Genomic DNA, 12438 nt, shown 5'->3' with positions numbered 1-12438 from the left:
TATATTCAGGTTTGGCGTATGAGACTTTGCTTTAGGGCAAAAAAATTTGTGAGTATAGGCAAATATTTCTGTCTGCAAATCATGGGCTAAATGTGTTTCCACACATCCCACACCATCAGTACATTTATAAAAATTTAAAAATGGAAAAAATTTCCATATGTTTGTTATGTACGTATGTTTGTTTTTGTGCAGATGCAGATGAGAGTGGTTAAAAAAAAAAAACTAATAACCTTAATAAGGGTCATTGTAAGTCTTTAACATTGTTCATTGATTTGCTTCAAAGATTTGAATATCTATTCCAGTTACGTTGCGGCAACTTGGGGGAATCTGTAGGCAAATTCTTTCTTAATATGTAAGTATACAAATAGCACCTGTACTGAAATATTAAATGATGTCTGTGTTGTTATACTTCCCTGTTTGTACCTGACACCACAAGTAAAAACAAAGACTTTATTTGTTTTTCATTATAATTGCTATTAACTGGATTTTTTAAAAGAAGTGCATATATAGATAACGGCCCATCAATCATTCGCTTATGCACTCTTTCTTTGACTAGCAAATATGCTGTCACAGACTAATTATACAGCATTACATTACAGCATTGAAGATGTGTTCGGTTAGGTTATATATATATATATATATATATATATATATATATATATATATATATAAAATAATTGACTACTCGGCATTGACTTAACCTTGATTTGCTTAATGTGTAGTCTTGCAAGGAAAATATTACAGTTCTCAACATGACAGGGAGTAAATTATTGAATTTTGAATTTGATTTTTTACTTACCCCAAACAGTCCGCTTTAGTGCTCATTTCTCCTTTGTGCAGATCAGAAGTTCATTGTGTGTGTGTGTTTTACTGTGTATTAATATTAATGAAGCAATTTACTCTGATTAATTACAGCAGGAAAGAGAAAGATCACTCGGTTAAATGCTGCAGGCATCAGAACTCTGTGTGAGTCTAACACAACATGGCTTTCATGCCATGTTCGGCCTTGCTCAGTGTTTGTGACTTAAGATCTTTAAACACAACAGAACACACACAGACACACACACACACAGTCTTTTACTGTCCTTTTCCCTTCAGTGACTCAGATAGAAATCTCAGTCTTTTATTTTGTGTGTGGGTGCATGCATGTACAAGCCTTTGATATGACAGCTTGAGTCTGTTAACCTCTCTAATCAGGGTCCTTCATCAGAAAGGTCTTTCAGAGTGCCTGTTTAAAATTCATAAATTGAAAGAGGGGAGAAGAGGGACTGAAAAAGGGAATACAGAAAAAAGGAAATAAAAACATAAACTCTCCCATGAGGTAGAAGCTGCAGATTGTCTCCTTCCTGACCCTGGACCTGCACTGATCCTGAGATGAGCCCAAAGAGGGGTAAAGTCACGCTCGGTGTTTGAGTTACCACTAACATTAACATTATCGGCTTCATCAGCACGGGCAGTTGGCATTTGCGTGTGTGTACGTTTTTAATTATTTCCTTTGATCTCATGGATTGTTTCCTTGCAGAGTATCTTCTGTCCCTCCTAAAGCGCTCTCTTTATAGTGTTCACGTGGGCATTGCAGTACCACTGGCTGAAATGTAGAGGGCATTAGCATTCCCAGAGTCGGTTCAGTCGTAGACATTATTCATATTACTTTTTTAAAAATAAATAAATACAAAACGAAACTACCTCCATGTCACGGTACACTACTCCTTCAACATGAAGTATTCGTGCGACGGATGTAAAGTGTAACCGTCAAATAATGAAGCGTACTGAAGACGTGAGCTTTTACTTGTCTTTGTGACCAGACTAGTGTTACTGAAGAGGAAAAATGAATATATTAAAAACAGTACTTAAACAACTACCTACCACCTAGTACAGGCTACCCTAAAAAAAAAAACATTTCAATTGCAAAAGTGTCCCAATTTACCCTATTGTAAATGATCAAAATTGAATAATCCATATAAATATATTGTTTGCTTGAATTGTATGTCTAATTATGGCAGTTTTGTATGGTTTTGTCAGTCTTTAGTGTTTGTACTTTTGTCATAGACATGCAAGCCACGAAAATCGTCCAGTTTAATCTTGATCTGTAATGGCACACAGCTGTCAAAATGCATCAGTCATTTTCTGCAGAGGTTTTAAGCTCTCAATGAATCGATCACTTGAGCAAAAACATCAATCCTTCTATAAATCAATGGACTACTGCTAGGGACCTAATCACATAATTTTCCTTAGCTGAGCTTTTAGCTAAATGTAGACTACTGTCCCTGCATTTTATAGATTTACTGATGATATTTAAGTCTCAGGGTGAATTAAAAGTTTAGTGCATTTTACAATCTTTTAAAATTTCATACACTCACAAGCTACTTGAACATTTTTACGTTTAATTTTTCAATCTTGCATTTTTGCAGCAAATTTATTTAGATCTTATTAAAGCCTGCAGAGGAAGTGGAATATTGTACACTTTATTGTATTGTATCAGATATTGTAAATATTGTATTATTTGCACTTATATATCACATTTCGCTGTGTGCCGAAAGTAAGTTGCCTTCACAGAGTCATAAAGTGACACACTCTTATAGTATTAAGGTCCACATCCACAAAAACACAGTCATGTAACACATTCATTCAGAAGGGTGCTTTGTTCCAGTCCATTATCCCACTTTCCATCCTTTCTTTAATGCACTTTATCTCTGTCACCCCTTTGTTCTCTCTCACCCATTCTTTATGTTTGCTTTGTTTGGGCCTTTATGTCCATACAACCTTTATCCCACACCTCCCTTTCTCTTGTTTTCCTTTTCTTTGTTCTGCACTTTTCTTCCAGGTCAGTAGGATTGTCACTGAAGAATTTAACTTTGTCACACAGGTATTTTGTGTGCCGTCTATGTGTTTGTCTAGGTCATTCAATGCATATTAGTCTTAAAATAATTTTTAAGACTGAGAAGTCCTAATGTGGTTGGTGCAAAAATCATTGTCTTAGACGTGTGCCGCCAATAAGTGTTAAAGGCTAATGATAGTGACCTTTGACCTTTGGGGTTTGCATGCAATTGTTAAGGAGTGCATCAAACTGTCATTTTATGTTTTCTGATCAATTTGTCAACACAAGTGACAGACACTTTAATATGAATTGCTAGACCGTAAGAAAGGAAGTACCAGAGGTCATTCTATTTTGAACAGTTCAGGTTGCGCTCATCCACTGTCCGACTCATTGGACCAATTAGCAGGGCGGTAAAAGCCTCCCAAATCCTTTACTGAAGAGACTAATGAAATTAGGAGGCCCTCCATCTTATCTTTGAACGATAAACAACCAGCTATTAGATTACAGCTATTAAATTAGAAACAGTATCTAAACAAACAATTACCTGAATGTAAGTGTGGGATGGGAAAAAAAAGCGGATAAAACACAGTGTGTGTGAAGAGTGTTTATGGATGCATATAGAGGCCTTTGACCATGTCGCTGGTCCATGGAGGCTTTCAACCAAGGTCCAAAGAAAAGTGTTATGTTTAATGGCTTGAATTGATAACATCAGAACATCTATCAACCCCTCTAATTAAATCCCTTTACCATCCTTGGACATTTTTACATTTAATGTATGCTTAAAACCTAAATATTATTCTGTCACCTATGCAACTTCTGGACTTGCACATTTATGCAACACAAAATATATCAAGTGTAGCTTGTGTACACATTTAGGGTGTATAGTGTGGTTTTCAATATGTTTATTAAGTACAGTTGATATTCTAATGACCTAGCCGTCACTCAATACATCTCTCCGGTTACTGTAGCAATGTGAGTCCTATTATACCCATATGCCTTTGGGTTTATTCAATCACAACAATAAAAACACAATAGCAGCTCACTGAAGAGTCGGCTTTGTGTTGTCCAAAAAGTGTGTTCAGATTTTGCTTGTGTGTGATATAGTTTCTCAAAAATATCAGTAGATTCTATAAATCTGTATCATCTTTCTTTTTCTTTCTTTCTTTCTTTCTGCATATTTTACAAATATTTGTCTGTCAGCCAACTTATCTTAAATCTTTAGTCGGCCTGCTCTTTTTTTTCTTATTTTTGACATTGTTCCTTCTTTTTACAGCTCTGTCCATGACTATTTGTCTACCTTTAACTTTTTCATTACTTTTATGGTTATTTGTCGTCCAACCTTTTTATTTACCATTTCGTATTTATTAGTAGTAGTAGCATAATAAAAAAAAACATGATCTTGTTTTATGTTTTTGCAAATAAACAAATGAAATTTCTATGAACAGCTTTATATAATTCTTTCATTTCTGTTTAAAATGTATCTCATTAGACATGCAAACGTTGCAGTTTTAGTTTAATTCATTAAGATAACATATTCTATATGTGGCATAATTTGGTCATAACGTCTTGATTTAACAAGTATGTCTGTATTGAGCCAGATAACTTGTAACAGAGTATTTAGACTCCCCTCCTGCCTCCGGCCTACTTTCCTGCCTCTAAGGTTTCTCTTAGGACAAAAACACTAGGACAGGGAAAATAAAAGAGTGGAGAAAGAGAGGAGGAAAAGAGAAGTAAGCAGATCTGTTACCCTGTTTCAGGAGGATGAACACACTCACACACAAACCACCTCACACCACACAAACTGTCCCTGGAGAGGGGAACTGAGCACTCACAGTTAGTTTGTCATTTAAAATAAGTGATTGTTCTGAGACAGAGGATGAATTAATTTACCTGCGATACAGAAAGATTAGGAGAAGAAAAGAAAAGACAGACTAGAAGGGGTTGAATGTGGGTTGGCCTGTTAAATGGGAAGGTTCTGTTGCGTCCCAGTTTTAAGACCGAATGTTTGCAAACAGCAACATAGCGTATGTTTTTAACAATATGCTATATATACAATAGCATTCAAAAATCAAAGATGTTTTTGAAATTAAAGGTTGCATTTATTTGGTGAAAATATTGCACAGTTTTAAATTTTTAAAATTTTAAAATATTATTTTTCCCTAAAATGGCAGTGCTGAATTTTGATTAAGTGGATAGATATACAAGCAAGTGTGTTCCAATACAACTGAAGAATCAGAGATCTTAAGATTCATGCTATGGTATAGTCCAATATGTACAATAATTTCATAAATTGAAATTTAGGAAAGTGATTTCAAACAAGCTGTTTTAGCTATTGTCAAGCTGCACTTTTGTAACATACAAATTTCATTATACGAATGATGTGCGCATTGGTAAATGTGGTGGATGAAAATAATCATTATCAGAATATCACACGCCCAACAAATACCCCGGTTTAGACACGCACCCATATAGTTTACGACACGCAGAAACGAAACCCGGCCAAAAAGAGGAAGTGATCTCATGAAAGAGAAAATCTTGTTAATTTTCTAATTGCAAAAAAATATGTTACATTTATGTAATGTATAAGTAAATATATACATCCCTAGAATCAACCTAGGCTGGTTGGCTAGGTAGCTGGTTTTAGCTGGTCTTCCAGCTTGGCTAGGCTGGTCAGGCTGCATTTAGCTGGAAATGTGGCCAAACCCCCTCTAAAACTAGCCTGCTTGACCAGCTTAAACCAGCTAAGACCCGGCTGATTTTATCAGTTTTTTTAATCAGGGAAAAAAAAAACATTTAAATCCTAACGATTGACAAATGAGCCTCAGTTGACAGTCAGTCAAATAACCTCCAAAATTTTGCTACAATTCTCGAGCTGCATGCAAGTACAGGTAACTCAAAAACATGCGTGCATGAGCTGAGACCAGACTTTATCGTAGCCACCTCTCACATCCATATTGATAAATTCCATGTTTTTGTCGTACATTTGTTTGGTAAATGAGGCCCAGCGTGCAACTGATGAAGTAGCAGGGATAGTAATGACGGCTGGTCTTTTCTGGGTCTCCTAAAAACAAACATTGAAGACTTTCTCTATTTTTTTATCTTTATCTCATCTCTCCATTTCCTCTCTTCTCTCTCGCCTGCTCTTCACTCACTGTTTGAGTCCAGTCAGCATGCTGATAAGTGTTTGTAAGGGCACAGGAATGTAGGGAAACACTAGTGTTTTGGATTATTTGTAGCATCTTAATTTGATAATGTTTTTACCAGTAAGGCAAGAACTCACATAAAAAATGCTTTGTTTAAATCATTTATTAACTAAAATTTAAAATGAGTACACAGTAAAAAAAAAAGTATTTTTTGAGTATTACATGAATTAATGCATGTGTGTTCAGAAAATATGATTGATACTAGTTCATATATAAAGCTTGAAAATAACAAAGAAAAAATAAATTAAAGTAAAAGTTTTAGAATTACAAATGGTTTAAGGATAGTCCTAAATATTTAGTTTATATTATGACTTTTAAAATGCAGGGCTTCTCCTTCGTACTTCACAGTTACATAAGATACAGTGCAATGCTATAGATGACATAAACGTTTTTGTACTTGTGATTATATTTGTATAAATAGGGGATATTTATTATTAATGAAAAGCTGGCAAATTCATTAAACTCTTGGTGTACTACAGTTGGATTCTGGGTTGGTTTAAATCACATTTCAGGAATCCATAAAATAAAGTGCAACTTTTAAATCAACAATGAATTTTGAGATCTGCATAATGAACATTTGAACCCAAGTCTGAAACATTAATAAAATGTCCTTGACCCGAACATTAAAACTGAAAAATGCAGTTAATGTGTTGATTAAGTATGGTATCTTCTACAAGTGTCTTTCAGCCTATAGCAGTGACCAAGCTGCTGTGACTGAACGCCGGATGTAATTGTATTGGTTGGGTCATATTGAAGGGGTGGGGCATGTTGGCCATGTGGTTGAAGGTGGATGGTTTCTCATGCACACAACTGTCAAATTGCTGAAAGTGTTCTCCTCTTCTCTTTTTAGGTTTGCCTGACATTTTTCTATTGCGTGTCTGGATCCCATCTTTCTTCATAGTAAGTGGACGGTTCACCTGAATTCGCAAACACAGATATACGCAGTGTAAACCATTTATACAATAATTCTGCTATTTAATGAGCATATTCAACATGAAAAAGAATCCATTTTCAGTGCTCACTAATTAATGCAAACAATAGCCCTTACAAGTGAAAATTCAACATATATGTAAGCAGAAATGTTACGGTATGAAGCTAGACACCTAAACATTTACTCACATTGTGTAGTTTGTAGTACAGACCACAAGCATTACAGACAGGTTCTCCATTGGCATTACGTCTCCAAAGTGTAGTGGTCCCAGTCTGGCAGTTGGCACAACACGTGCCTGCTCGTCTAGATGCTGACTGCAACATAAAAAAACAAAAACAAAAACAAAAAAGAAATATGAAAAGGCCTGGTTGATGGAAAGTAACTGAGCAATGAGGGAAAAATAAAGCTTGAGAATAAAAGTTGAACAGGTAAAATAAAAAGAACAATTTCCCCAATTAGCAAAGCCTGAAGCTATGCAAAATTCGGTCGCTCTGGCATTAAAGGTGAGTTTTGGTGAAGCAGATGTTTACATTTATATTTGTCCAGTAAAACAAATCTAAACTTAGAACTGTGAAATTATACATATATTATAAACTTCTAAAATAACATTTAAGATTTATGTATATATATATATATATATATATATATATATATATATATATATATATATATATATATATATATATATATATATTTCATTCAAATATATATATATTTTCTCTTCTGCAGAGTATCTTATAACACATTATAGACATTATTAACATACTGAAAGACAAGCCACAGTTAGACCCTACAGCAATAATATGAAAATTGCTGCTCTAAATCCTGTATGGAATGTCATACAATGAAGAAGAGCATAGTGCTCTGTTCTTTTCTTTTGGACAAAGGATAGCTAACAGAGATACATAGAAAATGTTTCTTTATAATTGTGACAACATTACATTAATATTACTGATACTGACAATCTAACACAATGGCATCTCAAAATATACATTAGTCTGTCTTTCCAATATTCTTTTCTAAACACCCCAGCTGTTTTAACAAACTGAATGAACCTTTGTCTTATGAATAAAGATAAGAATATATTTGCATTGCTTAAATATTATAAAAATATACAAAAAATGTAAAGAAAAATGCTTATGGAAAACAAACAACTTATATAAGAAATACAAAAGTGAATGAAGAAACTTCAGAATCTAGACTTTAACTCTCAAACTCTCATGTCAAACAGAAGTACAATCTTAAATGCAGTAAATTCCCATAACAAAACAGAAATTGTAGATTCTCAACATGCCAAAAGAAAATACAGCAAGAAAACAACCGCAAAAGGAAGCGTTTTTGAGTCTCACAAAGTTATCGGTACCGGGCAGACATCCTGCCAAGGAAACAAATGGACCGAGCTGTCTCTGCAGGCGCTCTTCAAATATACGACCTGTAGCTGATGCAGAAGCACTCATCACACACTGACTAAAGAATAAGACCCGAAGCTAGTCAGCCTAATTTACAGCTAATGCACCCTAAATGGAGGGTCAGGCAAAATACACAGATGCAGTCACTTTCAAGCTGATTTATTATGTTTCCCTTTCAGTGACGGTACTTCTGCAGCTGCTCTGTGCTTAACAATTACACTGGACTTGAGTGTGAATTTTTTTTAGCTCATTTAAAGTTATGAAATTCTTCGGCACACACATATATTTGGTGCACAGGAATTTTTTACATTACATCCATGAAATACCCAAAATAAAGTAAAATTATAGGCCTAAGTATCTGAATTCTGGTCAAGTTTACACTTAGTCATGTTAATGAATTCTCATTGCTATTTAAGCCCATCAATAGGGCCATGGAAATGGTCCATTACACGCACCCAAATGAATTCCTTATACCTTTTTTCTCTCCTTCTTGCTTTGTCTGTACACATTCTCTGAATGGTTACAATACTATAGAAAGTGAAACACTACAACATATGACAGTGTTTGCTGAAGTGCTAATACTGTCTAGTGTTCATTATATATCAGCTGTATTTGTAAACATTTAGGCAATGCAAAAATATTTCTTCATTATATGGGCATTATCAGTACGATTGCAAACGCAAACAGGTGTTTATATGTGTGGCACTTACCAGTCTGCGCTTGGGTCTGATAAGTGGTCGGTTCTGGCCGTTCATCTTGTGATAGAGCCCACATGCATTACACAGATAATGGCCTGTTCCATCTCTCCGCCACAGAGGAGTTGATGTAGCTCCACAGTTCACACATTCACGACCTTTAGGCACATATTATGCACAAAAGTGATGCACAAATTTTGCTATTTGTTTTACAGATATTCACACTTTTATCGGCCCTTTCTAATGGGGTCTACCGATAAGTGCAGTCATTTGTTGGGTATTTAATGAATAACACCGAACAAGTAGCAACATCATTCAAACATCCCTAAATAATAATGCAGCACAATACTTATATAAAAATAGTACAAATTTTATTTTTGTCAAATTATTATTATTATTGTAGTTTTAGATTTTAATATTGTATATACTGCAATTAGTTTTTATTCTTATAAGTGCATTTCCCTTTATTTCAATGCAGTATACATGCATATATAATTTATATAGAAATGCCAAAGCTTCATAAAATTATTATAAAATATAACATGTTCATTCGGTACTGAAATTATACTATTACATTAACACTATGTTTGGATCATTTACCTGATATTTAAAGTCAGGCAATGAATCTTGTGCCAGTTTCACTGGTAGTTTGAACTAAGAACTTTACCTGAAAAAGCGCGGCTTTTGCTTTTGCACTTTGATGTCATGTTGCTCGCGCTGCTCCCGAGCAGACCTCTGGAATGAAACACACTGCTTGGATACTCGTGCACTCCAGATAAAGCGTAATCGGAATATGTAGGTATATTTGCAGTTTGTGCCAGATTGCTACGGATTGGACTGGAGCACTCCATCTTCATCCCGTCGACAAGATGGAGATGGTACTTCCCAGTGTCCCTCACAGAAGTACAAGCAGGGTCGGGAGACGCATCTTTGGGTGGAGTAGGGGGCAGGCAGTAGAGCTGGGGACTGCAGTGTTGAGTCATTGACAGGCAGGGCATCGAGGCTGGGCCAGGCGTGCCGGTGCCGTTGTACAGGGTGTTTGCGCTGTCGGCGCCTGTTGAATGCAGGACCGCTTTTCCAAGGTGGCCGACGGTCCATGTGCTGTGGTGCTGCGCCGCCGAGAAAGTCGATTTGCTGTTGTCCAGTATAGAGAGACCTTGAGTGTGGATAAGGTGAGGTCGGCACATTGAGCCACCCGTAAGCCGTGCTGCCAAAAAAAAAAAAAGAAGAGAAGACACGTGCATAGTTGAAAAGTCTATTCTTATATTTCACCACGTAGAAAATCACTAGTTAACTAGTCTAAAGGAGGAAACTCCAAATAACAAATTATACTTGTTGATGGAGGCCAGAGTTTTTTATTGTAAAAGCGAACCCATTGCTGTAAATTGGAATTCGAACTAATATCTTCAAATACTTGAAACCGTTAGAATTATTTTCCTCGATTCCAAATGTTGTTTAATTTCCGCGCGACGAATTAGGCCTAGCTTTAAAACGCTTCATCGTATTTGTTTCTTAAATAGGCCCCCTACTCAAATTTATACATTCGTTAAAACATACATTAATGAAATAATACACTCTATCGATATTATATAAAACATTTAAATGTACACTATTGAATTAATAATCACTGTATATTTGTAAACACACTACTTAATATTCTTAAAAGGCTATAGCCTAATACACCTAATAAATTTTATTAAGAGTCGTCAAACTGAATTCGAGCTGGCGTTAATTAATAGTAATCACACAATTACACTACCATAATATTCTTTAATAATAATAAAAAAAATAATTTTCTATTGGAAAATAATATAACATAGAAGCTAGAGCGTGGATCAAAAAAAGCGATACAGTTAAAAAAAAAGCATATTCTTCCATCTCAAATTGTGCCGTATAAGTTTTTTTTTGACAACAAAAAACGAATAATTGTATTTAAGAAATAAAATGACAGAGCTCCAGGCCTACTCACCATGCGTTTGACTGTAAGACATTCGTGCTCGAGTGTGAGAGTGGGACCCGTGTGTGTGATAATAGGGGTTTCCTTGAGAGTCCAAGTGACTGAGAAACACATCCACCTCGTCTGGTGGTAATAACGGGGTACCCGGCTCCATGTATCCCGAATGATGTCCTAAACCAGCGTGTGGAGATACCGAATCTGAGGAGCCCATTAAGGCTGAATGATGGGAATGCATCATCCACCGGGGCTCCGCGGGGAGCTCCATCATCTGTAGATGCTCTCCCGTAGGACAGGGATGCAAGTTTTCGTGTGCGTTTTTTTTTTTTAAGTTTTATTTTATTTTTTTTAAGTTATTCCAAGTTCATCCAGCGAGTGCGTTTTTCCAAAGTGTTGTTTTCTTGAATGTCTTAAATATGGTAAACCACACGCACTAAATGCGTAAGCCTAAATGGCTATATAATAAAATGCTCGATCAGGAGTTCGCCCGTCTGCAGACTTGAACGTCTAAAGAACCTCAAAGATAGAGATCTCGCGCGTGCAAATACCACAAAAATGCCACCACAGCTGAATATCTCAGCTAGACTATATGTGTTGGTGCACACTGAGGTAGATCCTCAGATAATGTTCGAAACCATATCCTGTGCGTTGGTGGGAAAAAAAGCAGAGGTTGAAAAAATAGTCCATGAAGAGTAACCGACCTTCTTATCTCGTCACTCCATGACACGCGCCTGCGGCTCAAAGGGTACTCGTGCCTGGAAGGACAAGGATGATCGCCACAGGTAGTCACACCAGCGACTAGTCAAAAACAAAGCGCAAAGGAGCTGTATATGAGGCAGAGGCCGAGGGCGGACTCCTCCCTTCAGCATAAATGATTTTCTAGCCAATTAGAGTAAGCTTTTTTCCAGCTTGACACCTGAAACTCTAATTTACAGCATGCGTCTCTTTCCTTTCACTGCAAGTCTGCGCTGATAGTAGTTATTGCACATTTCACAGAGCAGCATCATGTAGCTTCCCAGGAATGGATAATAAGTCATTGATTAGTAACACTTCAAAGCTTACATTAAGAAAAAATAAAATACAAATAATTTGTTCACATTTATACAAATTATATAGTATTGATATTTATATTTGTATTAAAACCGTATACCAAACAATACAAGACCGTATTGTGTCGCCGTCGAAATTGGTTGTATTAAGAAAATGAAGTCGACTTTATGAAACTGATGTGGCACCTAGAGAACCCTGCGCATGCTCCAGGTGCGGTGAGTATTCTTTTTTCCCTCTACGAAGCAATGCAATGCAACGTCCTCCATCGACTTCTCCCGATCTTTAATAATTCAGGGAATAAGTTTCTGGCCAGTGCGCGCGTATTGTCTGTCTCGGCAGATACGTCTCGTGCGCGGTCAATGACAACACGAAACCGCT

General features: G+C 36.2%; 1 protein-coding gene across 1 annotated transcript; it reads right to left on the bottom strand.

Annotated features, from left to right (window-relative positions):
- Positions 1-6114: 6114 nt before the first annotated feature.
- Positions 6115-11787, bottom strand: gata2b (GATA binding protein 2b). The gene is made up of 5 exons (XM_043241365.1): positions 11026-11787; positions 9724-10263; positions 9072-9214; positions 7141-7266; positions 6115-6938 (listed from the first exon to the last, which is right to left on the bottom strand). The coding sequence occupies exons 1-5, from the start codon at positions 11279-11281 to the stop codon at positions 6705-6707; spliced, it is 1299 nt and encodes a 432-aa protein (XP_043097300.1). The 5' UTR covers positions 11282-11787; the 3' UTR covers positions 6115-6704.
- Positions 11788-12438: the final 651 nt, after the last annotated feature.

The sequence above is a fragment of the Puntigrus tetrazona genome, chromosome 6, assembly GCF_018831695.1.
Source record: "Puntigrus tetrazona isolate hp1 chromosome 6, ASM1883169v1, whole genome shotgun sequence".
Classification (NCBI taxonomy): Eukaryota; Metazoa; Chordata; class Actinopteri; order Cypriniformes; family Cyprinidae; genus Puntigrus; species Puntigrus tetrazona.
Note: the sequence above shows the minus strand (reverse complement) of the source record. Positions and strands in the feature narration are given on the sequence as shown.